Raw genomic sequence first — 22,370 nt, 5'->3', positions numbered from 1 at the left:
AGTTTCTCATTTCCTAACCTAATTCCCTCAGCATCAACCGATTTAATTAGACTACATTCAGTTATCCTCGTTTTCCTTTTGTTGATATTCATCATATAGTCTCCTTTCCAAACACTGCCCACTCCGTTCAACTGCTCTTCCAGCTCCTTCGCTGTCTCTGACAGAATTACAATGTCATTGGCAAACCTCAATGTTTTTATTTCTTCTCCATGAATTTTAATGCCGACTCTAATTTTTTCTTCGGTTTCGTTTACTTCTTGCTCTATGTTTAGATTGAATAACGTCGGGGATAGGTTACAACCCTGTCTCACTCCCCTCCCAACGACTGCTTCCCTTTCATGCTCCTTGACTCATAACTGCCATATAGTTTCTGTACAAATTGTAAATAGCCTTTAGCTCCCTGTTTTTGCCCCCTGACACCGTCAGAATTTGAAAGAGATTATTCCAGTCTACATTGTCAAAAACTTTCTGTAACTTTACAAATGCTACAATCGTGGGTTTGCCATTTCTTAATCTATCTTCTAATTCGTAGGGTTTCAACATTTCTACGGAATCCAAACTGATCTTCCACAAGATCGGCTTCTACCAGTTTCTCCATTCGTCTGTAAAGAATTGGTATCAGTATTTTGCAGCCGTGACTTATTAAACCGATAGTTCGGTAATTTTCACACCTGTCGTCGCCTGCTTTCTTTAGGATTGGAATTATTGTATTGATCTTGAAGTATGAGGCTATTTCGTCTGTCTCATAGATCTGGCTCATCAGATGGTAGATTATCAGGGCTGGCTCTCCCAAGGCTATCAGTAGTTGTAATGGAGTGTTGTCTGCTCCTGGGACCTTGTTTCCACTTAGGTCTTCCAGTGCTCTGTCAAATTCTTCACGCAGTATATCTCCCATTTCATCTTCACTTACTTCCTCTTCCATTTCCATATTATTGCCCTGAAGTACATCACACTTGTATAGACCCTCTACATACTCCTTCCACCTTTCTGCCTTTCCTTCTTTGCTTAGAACTAGGTTTCCACCTGAGCTCGTGATGTTCATGCAAGTGGTTCTCTTTTCTCCAAAGGTGTCTTTACTTTTCCTGTAGGCATTATCTATCTTAACCCTAGTGATATATGCCTCTACATCCTTACATTTGCCCTCTACACATCCCTGCTCAGCCATTTTGCGCCTCATGTCGATCTCATTTATGAGACGTTTGTATTCCTTTTTTCCTGCTTCATTTACTGCATTCTTATATTTTCTCCTTTCATCAATTAAATTCAGTATCTCTTCTGTTACAAAAGGATTTCTGCTAGCCCTCGTCTTCTTACCTACTTGATCCTCTGCTGCCTTCACTATTTCGTCTCTTCTTCTACTGTATTTCTTTCCCCCGTTGTTGCCAATCGTTGCCTAATGCTCTTTCTGAAACTCTCTACAACCTCTTGTTCTTTCAGGTTATCCAGGTCCCATCTCCTTAAATTCCCACCTTTTTGCAGTTTCTTCAGTTTTAATCTACAGTTCATAATCAATAGATTGTGGTCAGAATCAACATCTTCCCCCTGGAAATGTGTTAAAATTTAAAACCTGGTTCCTAAATCTCTTTCTTACCATTATATAATCTATTTGAAACCTTCCAGTGTCTCCAGGCCTCTTCCACATACACAACCTTCTTTCATGATTCTTAAACCAGGTGTGAGCTATGATTAAGTTATGCTCTGTGCAAAATTCTACCAGGCGGCTTCCTCTTTAATTCCTTACCCCCATTCCATACTAATCTACTACTGTTCCTTCTCTTCCTTTTCCTACTATCGAATTCCAGTCCCCGATGACTACTAAATTTTCGTCTCCCTTCACTCTCTAAATAGTTTCCCTTATCTCAGCACACATTTCTTCAATCTCTTCCCTGTCTTCATAATTTAAATACGGTCCTTCATGCTCCAGGATAGTCGTAGGCATCTTAGGCCAAGTACAGGTTATTGGTCGAAGCTGAATACACCTTCGCAACTGCAGTTCTGGATCGAAGTCAGGGATCCAGATACTTGATGAACACCTTCGAATAAGAGTGTCTCTTGATGTTCGAATGTCTGGCTTTACGGCATGAGGTCCCAGGAAAGTCGAATATTTAGCTTTGCACAATGATGTGCAAAGGCGGTGCAGTGGCACGGTTCTTTCCGTCCCTTTACGACGAACCTGTGAACATTGTCTCAGCATATCATCAGTAGGGAAGCCGAGCGAAACTTACTGTACTTCGACGTGAACCAGGCTGCAATTAAAGTCTCTAATCTACGTTTCGGGAGAAAGTTTTCACACGAAATGAAAGGTTGGAAATTTTGTTTCTGAAACTTAGGTGAACAAGTATCACTGCCAACTCCGTGCTAGTCTTAACACAGTCACTCACAATCCTTTCCATTCACGTTAGCATGCTTATTGTGTTACATTTCCCGAAAACGTAATAGCTACAAAAATACTGATTGTTTTTGATTGAGAATGCTCGCCAAATATTAAGTCTGTCGGTACCAAATGCACTCACAGTTTTTAGCCACCGACCTGCTCAATACGCCACGCGGAATATATGTCTTTTCTCGTCACAAAATTCACTTAAAAATTCCGAAATTTCTACACGCCCATCGGAATAATTATGCCGTTACTTTACCACAGTTTTGATGTATGAAACACTGCTAGATCCGGCAACTTATCATTTCAATCGGAACTACTACTATACACGTCCGAACTGTTTCATGGCTAGGCTCCGACTCCTCTCTAGAATACTCTAAGTCTTCTCTACCAGCAGAGAAAGGTGCGCGAAGAATATTGCTTTACCATTGGTCAGTTTACTCAACAGCCAATAGCAAAACAACATTTTCCAGCGTCAATTCGCGCTTTTTCATCAATAACCAATCGCAATATAGTAAAGCTAACGACTGTAGTTTTTACCCACGTAATTATCTAATATGCTGAAGTATTGCTTATGCATAAAGCTATTTACTATTGTTATTTATACCTGAATTAACTTTCCCTTTACCATAAACTTACTTTACAAAACTATTCTACAAAAATCCCTTTGTCCATATCCATACTTCTTCGAAAAGTTCCCACACTAAATCCTACTACATAACTCGTTAAAAAATTATCTTCATATTAAACTTAAACCACACTCACGCATCATTCATACTGCTAAAACACATTTATAACATTTTTCATACACAAAAAGACATAATAACACTTTATGAAAATACTAGGACAGTTTATGAAAAACATTCTATTACTTTAGTGCTCTCTAGTGGGAACAATCGAAACTAAAATCACAGTCCCCCGATCCAATATTGTCCTCTATCGGCTGATACATAAACTACGTGCGCGTCCAGTCTCGCGTCACCATCTGTCACTATCCAGCTCTGAGACACATCTCCCACTAAGCCGCCTCAAAGGCAGGATCGGTATACGGCGCTACGCCTCAGTTGGTGGATGTTCAGCACTTGTATTACACCCGGAATTTACTTTAAACGTCTCTAATGGAGGGATCTGAACCGCCTTCTGTGTGCGTAGTATTCAGTTTTGCCACACCAAGCCTTTGTCTGGTAGGCTCATTGTGGACACACTGGGAAACATCTGGAGGGAGGAGGCGAAGGTTCATCGTCGCTTTGAACGTCAGGAGATCACTTTGTCCACCTGTCGCAGGGTTCCTGAGCCTGCAGAACGACGACATCCCGGGGAACGCGGGCCTCAAGGACCAGCTGCTGGCGCTGCAGTGGGTACAAAGGAACATTGCGGCCTTTGGTGGTGACCCCACCAAGGTCACCACCTTCGGGGAGAGCGCTGGTGGTGCCTCATCGTCATTCCTGTTCCTCTCGCCAAAAGCCGAAGGTAAGAGTGTTAAGATAAAATGTACAGTTATTTAGGGCTTGGAAAGACGTCTCTCCTCTTACGAAACTGCATCGCAAGTGAGAGAATAGCGTAGATACGCGATACTTTGAGTATTGCTGTGCTAGAGTATCAGTTCTAGAGTGTTAGATCAAGGGGGAAGATTAGAGGGGCGATAGAAATAGCCAACAGAAATTAGGGGGCGTGTACTGACTTGGCTGCCAGCAGTAACAGCACTACGGAACTGCAGCTCACGCGAAGCAACACACGCACATACAAACAAACACACACACACACACACACACACACACACACAGTCGCGGGAGACCACAGCGGCCCCGGGTACACAGCGTCCTGGCACGCCTCAGCCAAGCATTAGGCAGCAAGTGCTGACACCTAAACCTTCAGATGTCAGACACTGAAATGGGTTCCGAACGTTGCATCTCGATAGAATACAATTCGTGCAATGTGCTGCCGTACAGGAGGATGTGAGTAAGCGGTAAGTAATAAGTACCACATGACCTCCGGAGCACAAATAAAGCACAGTTGTGAGCGTTTGCTGTGTGGAGCTCATGCGGGGAAGTCGTAAGAGCGTTATTTCGTCGTACGAATGATCCCTCGCTAGTTTTTGTACCGTAGTAAGCGTGAAACTATTATATGGCACAATACGTTCCTGACATGTAAAAGGACTGTTCGGAATGTATAGCTTTCGCTTCGTTTACTTGAAAGTATCAAACCTATAGGGTACATTTTTAGTTTCACAGAATAAACACTACCGAGCGAGGTGGCGCAGTGGTTAGACACTGGACTCGCATTCGGGAGGACGACGGTTCAATCCCGCGTCCGGCCATCCTGATTTAGGTTTTCCGTGATTTCCCTAACTCGCTCCAGGCAAATGCCGGGATGGTTCCTTTCAAAAGGGCACGGCCGACTTCCTTCCCCGTCCTTTCCTAATCCGATGAGACTGATGACCTCGCTGTCTGGTCTCCTTCCCCAAACCAACCAACCAACCAAGAATAAACACTGAGAATCGGAACAGAAGAATGAAGGAACAATTGCATCACACTTGTGAAAGTATTAATAGTAATAATAATAACAAAGACAACAAGAAGAACAGTAATTGACTGCTAGATGGCAGCACCGCTGTACATCTATAAATTCCGTACAGTCCTTTTACAAGTGAGGAGCATGTTGTGTCATATAATAGTTTTACACGTACTACAGTTCAGAAACTGGCGTGACCATTGGTCGATCCCAGTACCCTTGGTACAATGAACTAACGCTCTACCGATTTCACCACACGAGCTCCCCACGACAGACGCTCGCAGACATTATTTCCTGTGCTTTGTAGGTCATGTCGTACTTATTCCTTCCATTTTACGCAGCTTCCCCTGGACGACAGCATATATCACAAACTAAATCGGAGTTTTGGTTGATACTCTATCGATATACAACGTTTGGTACAGATATGACAGTGTGACGTCTAGAGGTTTGGTTGTGAGTAAATGCTGCCGCCCGTTTCCCATTCGCTTATATACACGAGTGCCTAGCACTAAAGTACACCCCAATCAAGAACGTCTATTTCCACCAGTGACAAGAAACAATGAAAACACCATTAAACAGAATGCATTAAATGTATTCGCATATGCGAATGAGGACAACCATCAGCTGTAAAATGAAATGACAACAATGAAAATTTTGTGCCGGACCGGGACACGAACCCGGATTTCCCGCTCGTAGCGAGTGGTCGCCTTAACATTTTTGTAAAAGTATGTCAAGATTGTTTATTTGTCACCGTAGAGTACAAAATAATGCTATGTGTTACAAAACTTGCAGTACTGTAACGTGGCCAGAAATAATGAATTACAGTACTAATATTGAATCATTCACATATTACTCATTTTGTCTTTATGAGTAATCATAATCGTGTCGTGGCACGTCAAGCTTCGGGCTCCTCCTTGCGATGATGACCGTCGCCAAGGTGAAGATTCAGTCCGTTGAGGGACTACAGTCAACTTGTGTGTCAATTGTCCTTCCGAGCTACAGATATAAGTATGTTTCCTCCGGGTCGGATTAGAGAACCAGAGATCTATGGATTTCTGCTTACAGAACCTCTACGGTGCACCTAAATTCTTCTAATTCTAGTTTTAATTTTTTCTCTGACAAGGGAACTTCCCCAACGCACCCCCCTGAGATTTAGTTATAAGTTGGCACAGTGGACAGGCCTTGAAAAACTGAACACAGATCAATCGAGAAAACAGGAAGAAGTTGTGTGGAACTATGAAAAAAATAAGCAAATTTACGAACTGAGTAGTCCATGCGCAACATATGCAACATCAAGCAGAGCGAAATCTGAGGATCGACGTGGTCACGTGGTTAGCGTGCGCAGCTGCGAACCGAGAGATCCTTGGTTCAAGTCCTCCCTCGAGTGAAAACTTTAATTTTTTATTTTCATCACTTCTTTGGGAGTGATTATCGCATCCACAAGAAAACCTAAATCGGGCAAGGTAGAAGAATATTTTTAGTCATTCGCCAAGTGTACAAGTTAGGTGGGTCGACAACATATTCCTGTCATGTGACGCACATGCCGTCACCAGTGTCGTATAGAATATATGAAACGTGTTTTCCTGTGGAGGAATCGGTTGACCTATGACCTTGCGATCAAATGTTTTCGGTTCACATTGGAGAAGCACGTTCTTTCGTCTACTAATCGCACGGTTTTGCGGTGCGGTCGCAAAACACAGACACTAAACTTATTGCAGTGAACAGAGACGTCAATGAACGAACGGACAGATCATAACTTTGCGAAAATAAAGAAGATAAATTCACTCGAGGTAAGACTTGAACCAAGGATCTCTCGTTCCGCAGCTGCTCACGCTAACCATAGGGCCACGGCGCTCCCGAGCTGTCTCTATCCTTGATGTTGCCTATCTTGCGCATGGACTACGCAGTTTGTATATTTTGCTTATTTTTTTCATAGTTCCACACAACTTCTTCCTGTTTCCTCGATTGATCTGTGTTCAGTTTTTCAAGGCCTATCCACTGTGCCAACTTATAACTAAATCTGAGGGGGGTGCGATGGGGAGGTTCCCTTGTGAGTAGTTTGTCATGAGAAGGTAAGGCGAACGCTCGCGAAGAGCGGGAAAACCGGGTTCGAGTCCCAGTCCGGCACAAATTTTCATTGTCATCTTTCTCTTCTACAGCTGATGGTTGTCTTTATTCGCAATTTCGAATTCAGTTAATTTATTTCGTAACGACTGTAGTCGCCACAGTGCCTTTGCATCGTAATCAGAATAACACAGGCACTGCAATATCGTATCGCATCGTATAGTAAAAATAATGTCTGATACACCTCCGCCTCATCCTCAATAGCCTATCAGAATTCGATGATAGCTTCTTCCGCCAATATACGAGTATTCAGCAGTTAGAGAAAAAACACCCTGCGGAAGGCAAGCTGCAATAGTGACCGAAAATTTGGAAGTTTTACACACTGACAAAGGGGTCACAGACCCAAAAGAATTTTATTGATTATATCAAGGCGCTCATGGTACAGCAGTTGCCACTAGCGTGATTAAATAGAAAAGCAACCGTTTAGAAAGGAAAGAAAGAATATCCTTCATATTGTTCTAGACGTAGATATGATTGCATCGTCTCCCCTTAGAGTATGTTCTCCCCCCGTGTGTAAACGGCTTGGTCGTGTTGAGACTGAGGTGACGACCAGCTGACGCGTCTGTGCCCGCAGGCCTGTTCCGGGCAGCGGTGATGGAGAGCGGTGTCGCCTCCACCCCCTGGGCGCTGCAGCCCAGCCCGCGCGACGTCGCCTACCGGCTGGGCGCCGCCCTGGGCTTCCAGCAGCAGGGGGACAACGCCACACTGGACGACGAACGCCTCGCCGCCTTCCTGAGGGCGGCCGACCCGGATGACCTGTCGACGGCCCAGATCGTAAGTGTCTGCTCACGAAAGAACCTTGCAGCTTTAACGCAGCCCTAGCTCTATCAAAATTAATTCGAGCAATTAGTTCACGAGCCCACTCGAATAGTAAACGGTTGTGGAAGCACACTTATCCTCTTAGCAGTAATAATCCTCAGCTAATAACGAGCGTCAAAACGAGATACAGGGATTTGTGAAGACAGGACTGTCGTAGCGAGACTGAATACCGTAACTCCCACATACTCCAAAAATAAAAGAAAAATATGTCTATATTGGAACAAATAAGCCCTCGGTCACAAATATTAAGTCAAAATTGACCTGGTTTCGACGCTACTATGAGCGTCGTCTTCAGAATTAGACTAACTGTTCTAAAACATATTAGGTATATAGTACATTAATAAAATTAAAGTTTGTACTGACTCGAAAAGATGCAGTACTTACAAGTCACATATTAAAAAAGATCTAAGCCGGAAAGGCGACGTCATGAACACTTGTGAGATGGCGAGCCGCTAAGGGCTGCTCGTACTGTGAACAAGGGTTGCAACAATGAACAATATGACAATCTGCATGTACGACTTCAAGTCGGGAAATTAAAACTTCATCACCAATACTAAACTCATTCGATACAAATATAACCAAGCCACGATGTGTAATAACCATGCCAGGTTTGTTTTTAACATTAACAGTAACTGGTCGCCCTTCGACAAAAACAATTACCTTGTGGATACGACTGTCGTACCCACCAAATCCGAATTCGGAAGAAAAGGCAAATAAACGTGCTGCTTTTTCGATAAAACCTTTTCGATCAAGGCTGACTTGCCAATATTTGTATCGCCAAATAAATACATTTGCTTTTTACGAACCTCCGTGGACCGAAAGGCCTGTTCAAAAAAGCAGATGAAAATTCGCTTGACGCCTTCCTCAGAGATAGTCTGGATTTCTTCCAAAATAACAATATAAGTGTAAACCAAATGTACCTTGAATCAAAAGCAATAGTATCGACAGCAACTGAGAGATTCATGCCAAATAAATTAACAAACGACAAAGCTGATCCCCCATGGTACAAAAACAGGTCAGAAAACTGTTGCAGAAACAATGAAAAAAATCACTTCAAATTTTAACCAACGCAAAATCCCCAACATTGGCGATCCCTTACAGTAAATCGAAATTTAGTGCGGACGTCAATGCGAGATGCTTATAATAGTTTTACCAATGAAACTTTGTCTCGAAACCTGGCAGAAAAACCGAGGAGATTCTGGTCGTATGTAGTCTGCTAGCGGCAAGACAGAATCAATGACGTCACTGCTCGATAACGGTACAAATACTGTCCATGGTAGTGGTGCTACAGCAGAGTTACTAAAGAGACCTTTTCGAAATTCGTTCACCGAAGAAGACGAAGTAAATGTTCCAGAATTCTAATCCCAACATGAGTAACGTAGAAGTCGATATCCTCAAAATAGTGGAGCAACTTAAATCATTCAAGCAAGTCTACCCCTTCAGACTGTATACCTTTTAGGTTTCTTCTAGAGTATGTTGATGCAATAGCTCCACACTTAACAATCATATACATCCGCGTATTCGACGAAAGATCCGTACTTTAAAGACTGGAAAGTTGCACACGTCTCACTATTATTCAAGAAAGGCAATAGAAGTAAGCCACTAAATTACAGGCCAATATGATGAAAGTCGATATGCAGCAGAATTTCGGAACGTACTGTACATTGTATTCGAATATTTGACATACTTCGTAGAGGTTTCTTAAAAATCTTTACCCCCTGTTTCACCCCATAAGGGGTTGAATTTCCAGAAACAGTGAAACACGTATTTCTTTCTTTCCTAATCGAAAAGCCAAATACCGATTTTAGCTTTAAAATGCTTTCACAGTGAAATGTTTTTATAAAACATTTCTCTGCCTATTTCACTCCATTACGGATTGAGTTTTCATAATAGTGGAATGTATATTTTTCTATTTCTAACAAAGAAGCCAAATACAACTTTTCATAGACTTCGCTTTAAAAATACTTGCGTAATGAAATATTTCCTCGAAGGTTTTCATCTCTTATTTGTCCTCAGCTCGTGGTCTTGCGGGTTCGATTCCCGGCGGGGCCAGGGATTTTCTCTGCCTCGTGATGACTGGGTGTTGTGTGTCTTTCATCATCATTTCATCCCCATTGACACGCAAGTCGCCGAAGTGGCGTCAACTCGAAAGACTTGCACCAGGCGGTCTACCCGACGGGAGGCCCTAGCCACAGGGCATTTCCATCTCTTATTTCACCCCCACAGGGGATGAATTTCCAACAAGTGACACACGTATTTTTTATTTCTAACGGAGAAGGCAAATGCAAATTTTCATAGATTTAGCTTTGAAAATATGGTCGTAATGAAATATTTCGTAAAACATTACAACTTTTTTCACCCTCTTAGGGACTGAATTTCCAAAAACACTGAATTGGTAACCGCAAAGTAAAACACTAATTTTCATAGATGTAGCTTTAAAAATACTTTAGTTGTCTTCAGTTATGGTTTATTTTAAAAAAAAGTTTCACCCCCAATGGGGGTTAAATTTCCTAAAACGCTGAAAAAAATTTCTTTATTTCTGACAGAGAAACCAAATACCAATTACCGGAAGTCAGATTTCAAAATTCCTTCATCAGCAACACATTTTTAAAAAACAAAAGAATGGTTCAAATGGCTCTGAGCACTATGGGACTTAACATCTGAGGTCATCAGTCAACTAGAACTTAGAACTACTTAAACCTAACTAACCTAAGGATATCACACACATCCATGCCCGATGCAGGATTCGAATCTGTGGCCGTAGCGGTCGCGCGGCTCCAGACTGAAGCGCCTAGAACCGTTCGGCCACAACGGCCGGCTTTCAAAAAACATTTCATCCCCTATTTCACCCCCCTTACGAGTGAACTTTCGAAAAATCCCTTCTTAAACCACACCCTCTTCAAATTTCAACTTTCTGTCCTTAGCAGTTTCGGCTGGGCGAGTCTGGACATTGCCTTTTATATACAGAGATTAAAAGGTGAGACGTATCATATATTGTTCAGTGAGTCAAAGCCCTATCAGTATGCTATTTGTTTGCAATTACCTCATGAAGCCTACTGGAAAAGAATATAACAAAAAACACTAATATCAATGAACTTTGACAAATATCCGCCTCTTTTTCGGACGTTCACACATACAAATCTAATGAAACATAACTGGTTATTAAAACAATTTTAAAAAAGCATAGTACAGCTACAAATTAAACTTATAAGCACCATCTTTACAGGCGTTAAAACACATATGTTATTTATATAACAGGCTATAAATGCGATTAAAACTGACATATATTCATATAAATTAAACATACTATTCAGACATGGTGTCATGATTCCTCTTACATCTATTATAGTGATATACAGGGTGTCCCATTTATCTTGACCACCCTAAATAACTGTTTGTCCAGAAGAAAATTACAAAATTTTTCAAGGAAATGTTCTTTAGCCGTCAGGGGGACATCAATCAGCATGATTGCCTTCGTTGTAGCTTTGTTTTTTTACAAAGATATGAACAGTGGTATGACTTTTTTAAATGACACCCTGTATTTTTTTCGGTAATTCATTTCCTCTCTTAAGGACCTATTAAAAAATGTATCAAAGTGTACCATTCACTGAAACACAACGTTATTAATTACATAACACAACAGTGACTTTGAGCCTGGGATCACAAACTCGTCCACTTGTTGGAGTTGTCAGAAAACAAATGAAAACCAAGTAAAAACATAACACAAAATTGACTTTGACTCTCCAGTACCATTGCCCAGAAGCAGAACATTCAAAGGTGCTCAAAGTGGTGACCCTGGACACCGATACACTGGTGCACTCGTTGAATGAAACAATCATTTACTGCTTCCAGTATTGCCTGTTGAAGAGAGTTACAAGCAAGCACGATACGTTCCTGCATGTCCTCTGGAGTTGTTGGAATATCGCGATAGACAACGCCTTTAATGCACCCCCCAAAGGCCGGCCGAAGCGGCCGTGCGGTTCTAGGCGCTGCAGTCTGGAACCGCGAGACCGCTACTGTCGCAGGTTCGAATCCTGCCTCGGACATGTATGTGTGTGATGTGGAGTATGAGGCTCGACAGTAGCTTTTGTGAGGCTTCACCTCGATATTGTATTGATACCCCTTAACAATTCCTGGTCGTTCTGAAAATACATTTGCATAGTTAGATAATAACTGTACCAAATCCTGCTGTTGCATTGAGTTCAAATTTTCGGACTGTGATGCTTTGTTCACAAGTGCGTCCACATTTTCTTTTAATTGATCACTTTGTACGTCTGGATAATAGAGATTTTGTCCTAGAGAATGATTGTCTAAATGTAGTATCCACTGATTCCTACATTTTATGTTAATAGCGTTACAATTAGGCACAGGCACTTCTAGCCTGTTCAGAGGCTGCCTTAACATCCTCCTGAATCAGGTCAATTGAGTCCAGAACAGACAAGAAATGTTCCATGTCGTTCTCCGGTACGTGTATAAGTTTTTCCTTTACGTGTATCGGCAAGTGTGATTTCAAAAGTCTGATCAAATCCCGGGATGAAATCTGCTCGTCCCAGTAACGGGTCTTATTAATGTATTTCTCAAAATATTTTCGCAAATTGCCTAATCTTGGGGGATACGGCTCTGGATTATATACCTCTTTCCGTAATCTCTCCTGAATACATGTTGACCAATATTTGGCCAAGAATGCCTTTTCAAATTGCTCATATGTGTCGCAACTGTCAGCTGCTTCGGTTGCCCATAACGCAGCATCTCCTTGTATGTAAGACATAACGAACTGTATTTTCTGTGTATGACTCCAAACGCTAGGCAAAATGTTTCTAAATCCCTTGATAAATACTACAGGGTGAACAGATTTCTTCTCCGTTGTAAAGATCTGAAACTGTCGGTTTTTAATCAGGCTTTCTTCAATCACTATTTTGGAGTGACATTTGTTTGTTTCGCTAACATTGGTTGCCTGTTCCGTCTCGCAGTCGCAAATTTTCACTGCTGTATTTATATGCCTATCATTGTTGGACCAGGCTGGCGTGACACACGCCTGTGCGTCGCCGTGCAGCAAGCTGTCTTCCAGCTCCGCAAGACGACGGTTGACATTCCGCTGCCACACCTCACCACTCTCTGGTCCGCGTCTAGTGATTGTGGGTGGTACAGTATTTCTACTTTCAACTGAATCACTGGCGAGCAGTGGCAACATTTCTTGCCCTTCTGCCCCCAGATTCTTGTGTCAATTTTGTGCACTTGTTCGGGCATTTTGTGCTCAATTACTTGACTTGTGTCAATTTCTAATTGTTCCATCCTGTTAGCCAGTACACTGATTTCACCCACGATACTGGCGTTAGCCACCTGGATATTATCTACTCTTTCGCTCAGTTATTGTACCGCTTTGGGTATGGTTTCATAGTTTTGTCTCAAACTAACAATCTCACTTTGCATAACTTCCAAAGACTGCATTAACTGCAAATCTCTCTCATGCTGGCGTCGATCACGCTCTGCTTGTTCACGCATAAACGTAGCTTGGAAATTGAGCAAGCGCTCGAACATAACTCTTAATGATTGCACATCTGACACCTCACCACTCTCTGGTCCGTGTCTAGTGCTTGTGGGTGGTACAGTATTTCTACTTTCAACTGAATCACTGGCGAGCAGTGGCAACATTTCTTGCCCTTCTGCCCCCAGATTCTCACATTGTACTTCCTGAACTACGCCACTAACATTACTTTGTGCCCCACTTTCTAACTCGGTATCACTGCTTGCTAACTGTTGTTCATTATCTATGTTTATATCTTTCTGACTACGCAATCTAACCATAGTCAACAAAAGAAACAAAATCTGAACTAAATATCCTAACACTCAGGTTTCACTGACATAATCACACAAGAAATGGTCATTTGTTGAAACACACTTATTATATACTTCGATGACTAACTACTCAAATGTCCTGTTATTTTAAGAAAAGGAACACTAACAACAAGCACACCACTAATGATCCGAGAACACTGCACTGAGGCTACTTTACTACCCACAGGACAAGTACACTGTAACTTTACCTTTTGGTGGTCTATCTTGGGTGCAGCTGCCCCCTGGTATTGTGGTAGGTAATTAATTTTTCGATATAATGAGCTCTCTTCTTCAGCTTGCCTCTGGGTATATAGTGTTCTCATGCAAAAAATCATATACAGGTATTACCACACAATATTGGTTAGGCAATACATACAATACATGAAAAAATTATTAATTGTTCTCCAACAAAGTTCGACTATAATAATTCCCTAGTTATCTCATGGGTATTTTGTGGCCACTGCATATTCGTGCCCCGAGTTATTGGGCGCCAATCTAATGAAATTAAATTAAATTAAAAAAAATAGTTAAAACGAAATGAAATGATTTTGATTTGAAAAAAGTACGGGGGGGGGATTGTAAATGTTACTTTTTAAATTGTTTTTGTTATTTGCCCTTTTGTTTTAGTACGAACTTTGCTGTAGAACCTCATATTTACGTGTGGTAATAAAAATTCATTTAGACAGAGTTAAGTACATTTAAAATTACGTGAACTTAGTCAACCCTCTCATGCTGATAAATTCATATTAACTGATTAAGAATATTTAGTTGAGAATTAAATCTTTTACATAATTTGGCCTTGGCACACATTTTCTAAATGCAGTGGGTTTTTTTTTAAATATTTACTGAATTCCTCCCGGCGTTAGCTATGGAACACAAGACTGTCTCTATTAGCAGAAAATGGTTAAATACTGCCAAGCCGACGTTTAATTATCATTGATAAAACACACTTCACTATACATTTAAGTCATTTGAAAGAACCAATAAATTGTTAAATTTCAACGTTAACTATCCGCCTATGAATGCACAAATGTGAAACTAGTAAATAATTCCGTCAGTCTCAGGATCGCTGTGAAAGAAAAAACATTTTCTTAATTCGCTGCTAATCTTTATCTGCTCCCGATTTACGGTTTTGGTTAATTTTTCTTAGCGGAACAATTTTTTAAATGTGCCGCCGCTGCAAATCGTTCGGTCGCGGCACAGCCCAGCAACACCAGCAATTATTGCTAAAAAATGCTGAAAATTCTTTAAAGAAATATTATAGATGACATGGGCAAGCTAATTTACATTAGTAATACACACTTTTGATAAATTATAATGTATTTAGACCACAACAATAGTTCAACTTACATTAGTTTGTAATTTCTCCTCTAATGACGGCTAAATTTAGATACAGACAGATGAAGTCTACCCGTTCATAAAATGCTACGTCACAGGTTCCTCTCTCTCTCAGCTCTCGAGGAAGAAGACAAAGAATGCACACTATGTATTCCTATTTATACGACTCTCAACCGTTATTGTCTCTTTGCAATCTGCGGCTGTATTTTACATTTTTCTTATCGCAGATATTGACACATTTCGTAATTACATTATGAGTATAGAAATATTACAATCATAAATACATCGAGAATATTATTACAGAAAATATTACAATAACAACGAATGTCCTTTACACAAAATTAAATAGTATTTTTTTGTTAAATAATTACAGTATATACAAATTGCTTCATAGCGGCATATATAGTACAATTAAATTTTAGTTTATTAATAGTGTGTGTGCTGCCAGGGAACGTTACAATGTCCTTAGGTTAGTTAGGTTTAACTAGTTCTAAGTTCTAGGGGACTAATGACCTCAGAAGTTGAGTCCCATAGTGCTCAGAGCCATTTGAACCACCCTCAAAGAAAAAGGTCCAGAGGATTTAAACCAGGAGACCCAAAAGGCAAAGAAACTGTTCCTCCTTGACCAATCCATCTGGCAGGATACCTTCGGTTCAGAACACGACGTGCTCGCAAGGCATTATGTACTGGACAGCCATCGTGTTGATACTACATAAGCATTCTGGTTCTTAGCGGCACTACATCCAGAAGAGAAAGAAGAATTCGTCAGATGCAGTTGGCATACGCTGTGCCATTTAGACTACCATTGATGAAATAAGGAGCAATAATTGTAGCACCAAGCATCCCAGACCAGGTGTTAACTCTCCACTGACGCTGGTGTTCCACCTGTCTAAACCGTCGTGTATTGTCGCTGGTCCAATAATGCATGTTCCTTGTATTTACCTGTCCTTTGTTTGAGAAGGATCATTCATCGGTAAATGGAACAGTGGAGAAGAAATTCGGGTTGGCGAGGATTTACAGCTGTGTCCACTGACAGAACTGTACACGACCCTGGAAATCATTCCCATGCAATTCTTGATGTAGGTGTACATGGTAAGGATGGAACCAGTGCCGTGTAAGAATACGATGTACACTGATTTTAGGAATGCAAATCTCGTGTTCAAGCTGTCGTGTTCAAATGGTTCAAATGGCTCTGAGCACTATGGGACTTAACTGCTAAGGTCATCAGTCCCCTAGAACTTAGAACTACTTAAACCTAACTAACCTAAGCACATCACACACATCCATGCCCGAGGCAGGATTCGAACCTGCGACCGTAGCGGTCACGCGGTTCCAGACTGTAGCGCCTTTCACCGCTTGGCCACCCCGGCCGGCAGCTGTCGTGTGCTCACATGTGGATTCATAGCAACAGAAGCGAGAACAGTACCTTCGGCAGTTTCGTCTGTGCAAGTGCTACGAAGATTGCGTTGTCGTGGGTTGAAACTTCCCGTTTCCTGAAGCGTCGCAGGAAGACGAGAAAGCATCCGTCGGGAAGGTGGGTTCTTGTCAGGATGTCGCTATGTGTACAATTCCGCTGCCCGCGTAGCATTTCGCCTACCTTCAACAACAACAACAACAATAAAAGAAACGTTATGTCGATGCAGTTTATAGGAAGGAACTAACTTACGCTGAGAACAACACACAGACATCCATGCCCGAGGGAGGACTCGAACCTCCGTGAGTAGCATTTCTACCTTCTCTTTGGTGGTGTACATTCTACTAACACAACTCTTCAACTGACGATGATGGACGCAATGGCGGGTGTGCATTTTGCTTGTTTACATTTGTCCTCTGTCAACGTCAGCACGTGGATGTGTTCCATTAACCCGAGTACCTGCACTAAGCGCTGGGAGCGTCAACGTCAATGTTGTATTATGTAATTCATAACGTCGTGTTTCAGTGAATGGGACACTGTGATACATTTTCGAATAGATCTTTAGAAGAGGAAATGAATTACCGAATAAAAAATACAGGGTGCCGTTTAAAAAGTCATACCGCTGTTCATATCTTTGTAAAAAACAAAGCTACAATGAAAGCAATTATGCTGATTGATGTCCCCCTGACAGCTACAGAACATTTGCTTGAAACATTTTGTAATTTGCTTCTGGACAAACAGTTATTTAGGTGGTCAAGATAAATGGGACACCCTGTAGAGGGAGAGGAGGATATTTACAACATACAAATTTATTTGCAACGCACATATTTTCTACATATATCTGTTTGCGTATACTCACGAAATTAACAAATTTCAAATTTCATGTAAGTTTCGTATTTAAACTAGACGGCAACTAAGCAGATCATTCAAATTGACTCTGCTGACGTCATGAACAGGGTCGCCACTTTCACGGTTTTCAGCACATTTCTGAAATTCGTAACTGGTTAGGAACCATCTACAACTAAACGTGTACAACTGCATAAGTCTAGTTTAATTGGAGCCCACAGCTGCACTTTAATTATAACCACCCAGCTCAACTAACACAATTTACAACGCCACTGATTAGCATTTTGTTATTTTTTGCCGCTGTGATATTGCAGGAATATAATCAATTTACGTCTCAATTAGTTTATGTTTTCTCGATTTATTGGTGTTTTTATGGTCCATCCAGAATTTGTAGACAGCTTGGTAGATTCTTCACACGCACTAATAGCTCAGTAACATCCTGAAAAGTAAAATGTGCTAAGTTAAAAATTTCGGATTACTAATGGTGCATACTTCGGAACTTCCGCAGGATGGGGCACCAGGTATGATAGCCTTCGCTCCAGTGGTAGAGGCACCGTCCGACTCTGCGGTGATCACCGAACTGCCTGAGGTCAGCCTGAGTGAGGGCCGTTACAACAGGGTGCCCTTCATGGCCGGCGTCACATCGGGGGAAGCCAGTTTTTTCGCCTTACGTAAGTATTTCTTGCCCTGTTATTTTCCAGATCTTCCGATATAGAGCTGTTCCAGCCACAACTCCAAGTTTGATGTGTAAGGAGTTCTCAAGTGGGTCTCAGTCCTAAAGAGCAAGTAAATACACCTTTATGACTGTAAAAATCAAGGAATATTTTGTATCACAATGTCAACTTGTAACGTCTCCATTTACATAACCGGCTTTTGCGAAAATATATTTGACAGTGTTCAGGTGTGACTGACAAGAAGAAAAATTTGGCAAACCTGTCGGTTCCGAGGGAAAATGTGAAAATGTAACACCGATTAGTGAGGGACAGGTTTACAACAAGTAATCTCTGAGAACGAATTGTTCCGCCTACTCTAATTCCAGTTAAATGTAGTTCAGTTGTCAAAAACTGTGCAGTCATTGACGTATTGTTCCAACGAAAAGGCGCACCGTGGTACTCAGGACATAAAAAAATAAACTTTACTAATACTTTTGGAATAAATGAAGAAAACTGTCGCCAGCCTAATTGGAGCTTGTCTGTTCACTAAATAATTAAAATTGCGGACAGTAATGAGTAAGGAATACTTTGAATACATGCGGCAACGGAAGAATACAGACGCGTTTGCAGTACCTAAAGTCACGAAATAATAAGGCGAAAAATTTCCGTTATTACTACACTCTTTATTAAACACACAATGAAATGAATCAGGATTAAATAACTCACATACTGACTAACTGAAGACTGTTGCGCAACCTCACATCAGCGTTCACTCACGCTTGCTGACTTGGGAAGTGGCGATGAAACACGAAAGGAAATTTCAATTAACTTTAGAATTATTTAAATAAAGGAGCTACCACTGAGTACCAACACAATTGCAACGCCGAAATACGAACCAGGCCAACCCACAAAACAACATCACATGCCTACGTAAAATTAGCAAGCATGAATAATTGCTTTCTTAAATAACGTCTTCAGTTTGAAGTGAAAGGAATTAATTTACTTTCACATAAATGAATGTACTTTTCATCTGCAAGAACAAATTTGCTTTTAAACAATATTTATCTCAAGAGAGAAGCGCACTGAAAAACACTTTTACTCCTGTTTCCAAAATTAATTCTGATATATTTGTTTCTTTTCGAACAATCGACGCTCGGGTTGTTTCAATAACAGGAATGAACATGGGAACTAATTGGTGACAATGACTTGGGACGCTGGTAAGGCGGGGGCGGGGGGGGGGGGGGGCAGTATCTTGATGTGAATGGAGCTGAATGCCGCTGATTAAAACTTCTCCTCACCCTGACTTAGCACGCAACTCGCGCTTCTGATGACGTCAGAGTCCGCAGACAATTGCTTGTGCAGCTCACAGGTTCTTACGTCACAAGACTCGCGTCAAGAAACGCCGCTGCACAGTGCGTTTTTATACTTCGATGGGTATCCCTAACATTTCCATTACCAGCACTGATACAGTATAAATTGTAGTTATTTGCGTTATTATCTACATAGATCAATAAGCTTTCTTTGCATATATGAATATTTTTTAAGGTTTACGAGACAATCGAAATAAAGTATTTAAAGTATATGAAGGAAATTTTTTTAAATACGTATATGTGTATTATAATGTTACAACCTACAGAAATTTAGACTGGGAATTAAAGTGATTACTTTCAAATATCCTGCGCACTAAGGAGACGAGGACTGAGCCATGAGCTCTACAACTGCGCATGGCACTGACGATGTCTGGGACACTCAGCGTCGGATTCCCTTCCATGTGACACAGCACGCCTTCTTCGAAGTCGAGAAATCGGCGCATCCTTGGATCACCACGGTAAACCGACTCGTTGTGAGCGTGCCAGTTTCTCGCAGCTGTTGTTGTGAACGGAAGAAAGTGGCATGTGATCTCATAATTACAGTCCAGACTGACGACGACACCATCTTCTCTTCCTTTATAATAAATATCAGCACGTGATATAAATATGGCGCTGAGTACAAAGAGTCTTCTTTGCACTTGATTTGTTTGTTGTTGCGTTTATTACAGTGGCGGGATTTATGAACGAGTCAGAAGCTTCTGAGACCTTCGTGCAGTCGGTGGCCGACCAAATTCCTCTTCCCACAGAGGAGGAAAGAATTGAGGCTGCCAAACGGGTCGAAGAGTTTTACTTCGGATCCGAAGGGTTCAGTGTGAACAAGACACAAGCAATCAGTGACGTAAGTGTTCCCTGCAATAATCACATTTGTTTCATAAAACATACTTATATTATAGGCGTCCTTTAGAATGGTATTTTTTTAAATGCCGCTATTAAGGTAGACCTACGAAAATTGGTTTTTGGTTTCTTGGTCGGAAATAAAGAAATATGTGTTTCAGGATTTTTGCAAATTTAACCTACGGGGGTGAAATAGTGGGTAAAAGCTTTTTTTAAAAAAATATCGCTATTAAGGAATTGTAAAAGTATTTTTAAAGACACATGTATGGAAGTTAGTATTTTGCTTCTTGCTTACAAACAAAAACTCCGGCTACCAGAATTGCTTTTTCGTCAGAAGTACATTTGGAAAAGAGCATGTTTATATGGCCTTAATTAGCGCCAAAAGCTTAGAAGGTGCTGCAATTTGTGGACATCACAAAAATTCGCTTAAATGAAAACAAAACAAAAAATCTCTGCAGGCCGTACAGTCTAATCGAGCGGCCGATATCCTGTATATCACATTTTGTCTCACTTCTCAGTTATGTTTAAGTTTTGGGCGGTAGTAAGAATGAAAGGAGAACTAGGTCATTAGAGACGGAGCTCAAGTTAGTATCCGCGCGGTATTAGCCGAGCGGTCAAGGGCGCTGCAGTCAAGGACTGTGCGGCTGGTCGCGGCGGAGGTTCGAGTCCTCCCTTGGGCATGGATGTGTGTGTTTGTCCTTAGCATAATTTAGGTTAAGTAGTGTGTAAGCCTAGGGACTGGTGACCTTAGCAGTTAAGTCCCATAAGATTTCACACATTTCAAGCTAGTACTGCGGGGGAGAGGGAAGGTGGTTGGTCGTCTCTTTTGTGTAGGCACTTACCGAGCATTTGCCTTTAGCGAAGAAATTAAATCGCCATTCTCCAGTATATCAGTCCGGTTCCACTCCACTACACCACCCCGCCCTGTTTGCATCTCGCCGGACGGGGCGGCCACACGGCTAGAGGCGCCATGCCACGGATTGCGCGGCTCCTCCCGCCGAAGGTTAGATCCTCCATCGAGCATGGGTGTGGGCGTTGTTCTTAGCATTAGTTAGTTCAAGTAGTGTGTAAGTGTGGGGACTGATGACCTCAGCAGTTTGGTCCCTTAGGAATTCAAACACATTTGAGCATTTGAGTTTGGATCCCATACGGACCATCGTAGCTGTTGAATTCTTCTGCTGAGCACCGATGCACGGTGTGCGTCAGACTTGCATGATGGGATTGGATGAAAGTTCACGGCAGCTTGTCTGAATATTAATGGAGAGAAAGTGTACCTTCTTATTCTTCTGTCTGGTTTGATGCGGCCCACCACATCTTTGCTTCTGTGCCGGCGTTATTTGTTTGATATATTCCAGTCTCTGTTTTTCCTTACATCTACAAACCTACCTAGCTCCCTCTGGTATCAGGGAAGTTATTCCGTGATGTCTCAACACCTGTCCGATTATCTCTTTCTTTCTTCGATATCTCTTTCCTTGCCGATTCTGCGGAGAAGCTCCTCTTTCCTTATCTTTAAGGCACCACGTCTCAAACGCTTCGATTATCTTTTATCTGTTTTTTCCACAATACAAGAATCACTTTCATACAATGCATTGCTCGAGATGGATATTCTCTCTTCCTCAAATTAAACCGTTGTTTGATACTCGAATTTCTTACGTCAAAAATGCTCTCTTTGCCTGAGCTAGTTTGCCTTTGATCTACTCCTTGCTCTGTCTGTCTGATTTCGCTTCCTACTTATATGTCACCAATTTCGCTATGTAAATGACCATGCATCCTCATTAGTTTCGTCTTTCATCCGTTTACTCGCAGTCCATATTTTGTGCCCATTATACCATTCCTCTGAACAGGTCCCGAAAATTCGTCCTCATGTTCAGTGAGGATAGCAAAGTATTATCGAATCTTATCACTCACTTCTTTTGACCTCGAATTTTAATCCCTACTCTTGGACCTTTCTTGTACAAGGGAACTTCAATAAGTAATTCAACCAATTTTTTCTCGGGAAATATCGGTTGAAAAGTGTTGAATTTACTGTTGGACGTCCTAGAATATTCCCGCTTCAGCCTCTAGAGTCTCCGATAGGTGGCGTCGCTATATGTAGGCTTCAAAATACCTTCCGTAACGCAGGTGCGTTCCAAGCAGAGAGCTGTTACTGTGTTTCTTTTGGTGGAAAACCAGAGCATCGCAAATATTAATAGGCCCGTGCAGAATGTCTACGGAGACCTGGCGGTGAACAGCATCACGATGAATCGTTC

General features: G+C 41.6%; 1 protein-coding gene across 1 annotated transcript in view; it reads left to right on the top strand.

The window, feature by feature from the left end:
* The window catches only part of LOC126198894 (cholinesterase 2-like), a 53,175-nt gene that overhangs the window by 11,953 nt on the left and 18,852 nt on the right, over window positions 1-22,370 (top strand). Inside the window, exons 4-7 of the mRNA XM_049935512.1 lie at window positions 3,662-3,847; window positions 7,587-7,786; window positions 17,773-17,935; window positions 19,956-20,125. Of these exons, the coding sequence (XP_049791469.1) occupies window positions 3,662-3,847; window positions 7,587-7,786; window positions 17,773-17,935; window positions 19,956-20,125 (719 nt within the window). The remainder of the gene's footprint in view (window positions 1-3,661; window positions 3,848-7,586; window positions 7,787-17,772; window positions 17,936-19,955; window positions 20,126-22,370) is intronic.

The sequence above is a fragment of the Schistocerca nitens genome, chromosome 8, assembly GCF_023898315.1.
Source record: "Schistocerca nitens isolate TAMUIC-IGC-003100 chromosome 8, iqSchNite1.1, whole genome shotgun sequence".
Taxonomy (NCBI): Eukaryota; Metazoa; Arthropoda; class Insecta; order Orthoptera; family Acrididae; genus Schistocerca; species Schistocerca nitens.
Note: the sequence above shows the minus strand (reverse complement) of the source record. Positions and strands in the feature narration are given on the sequence as shown.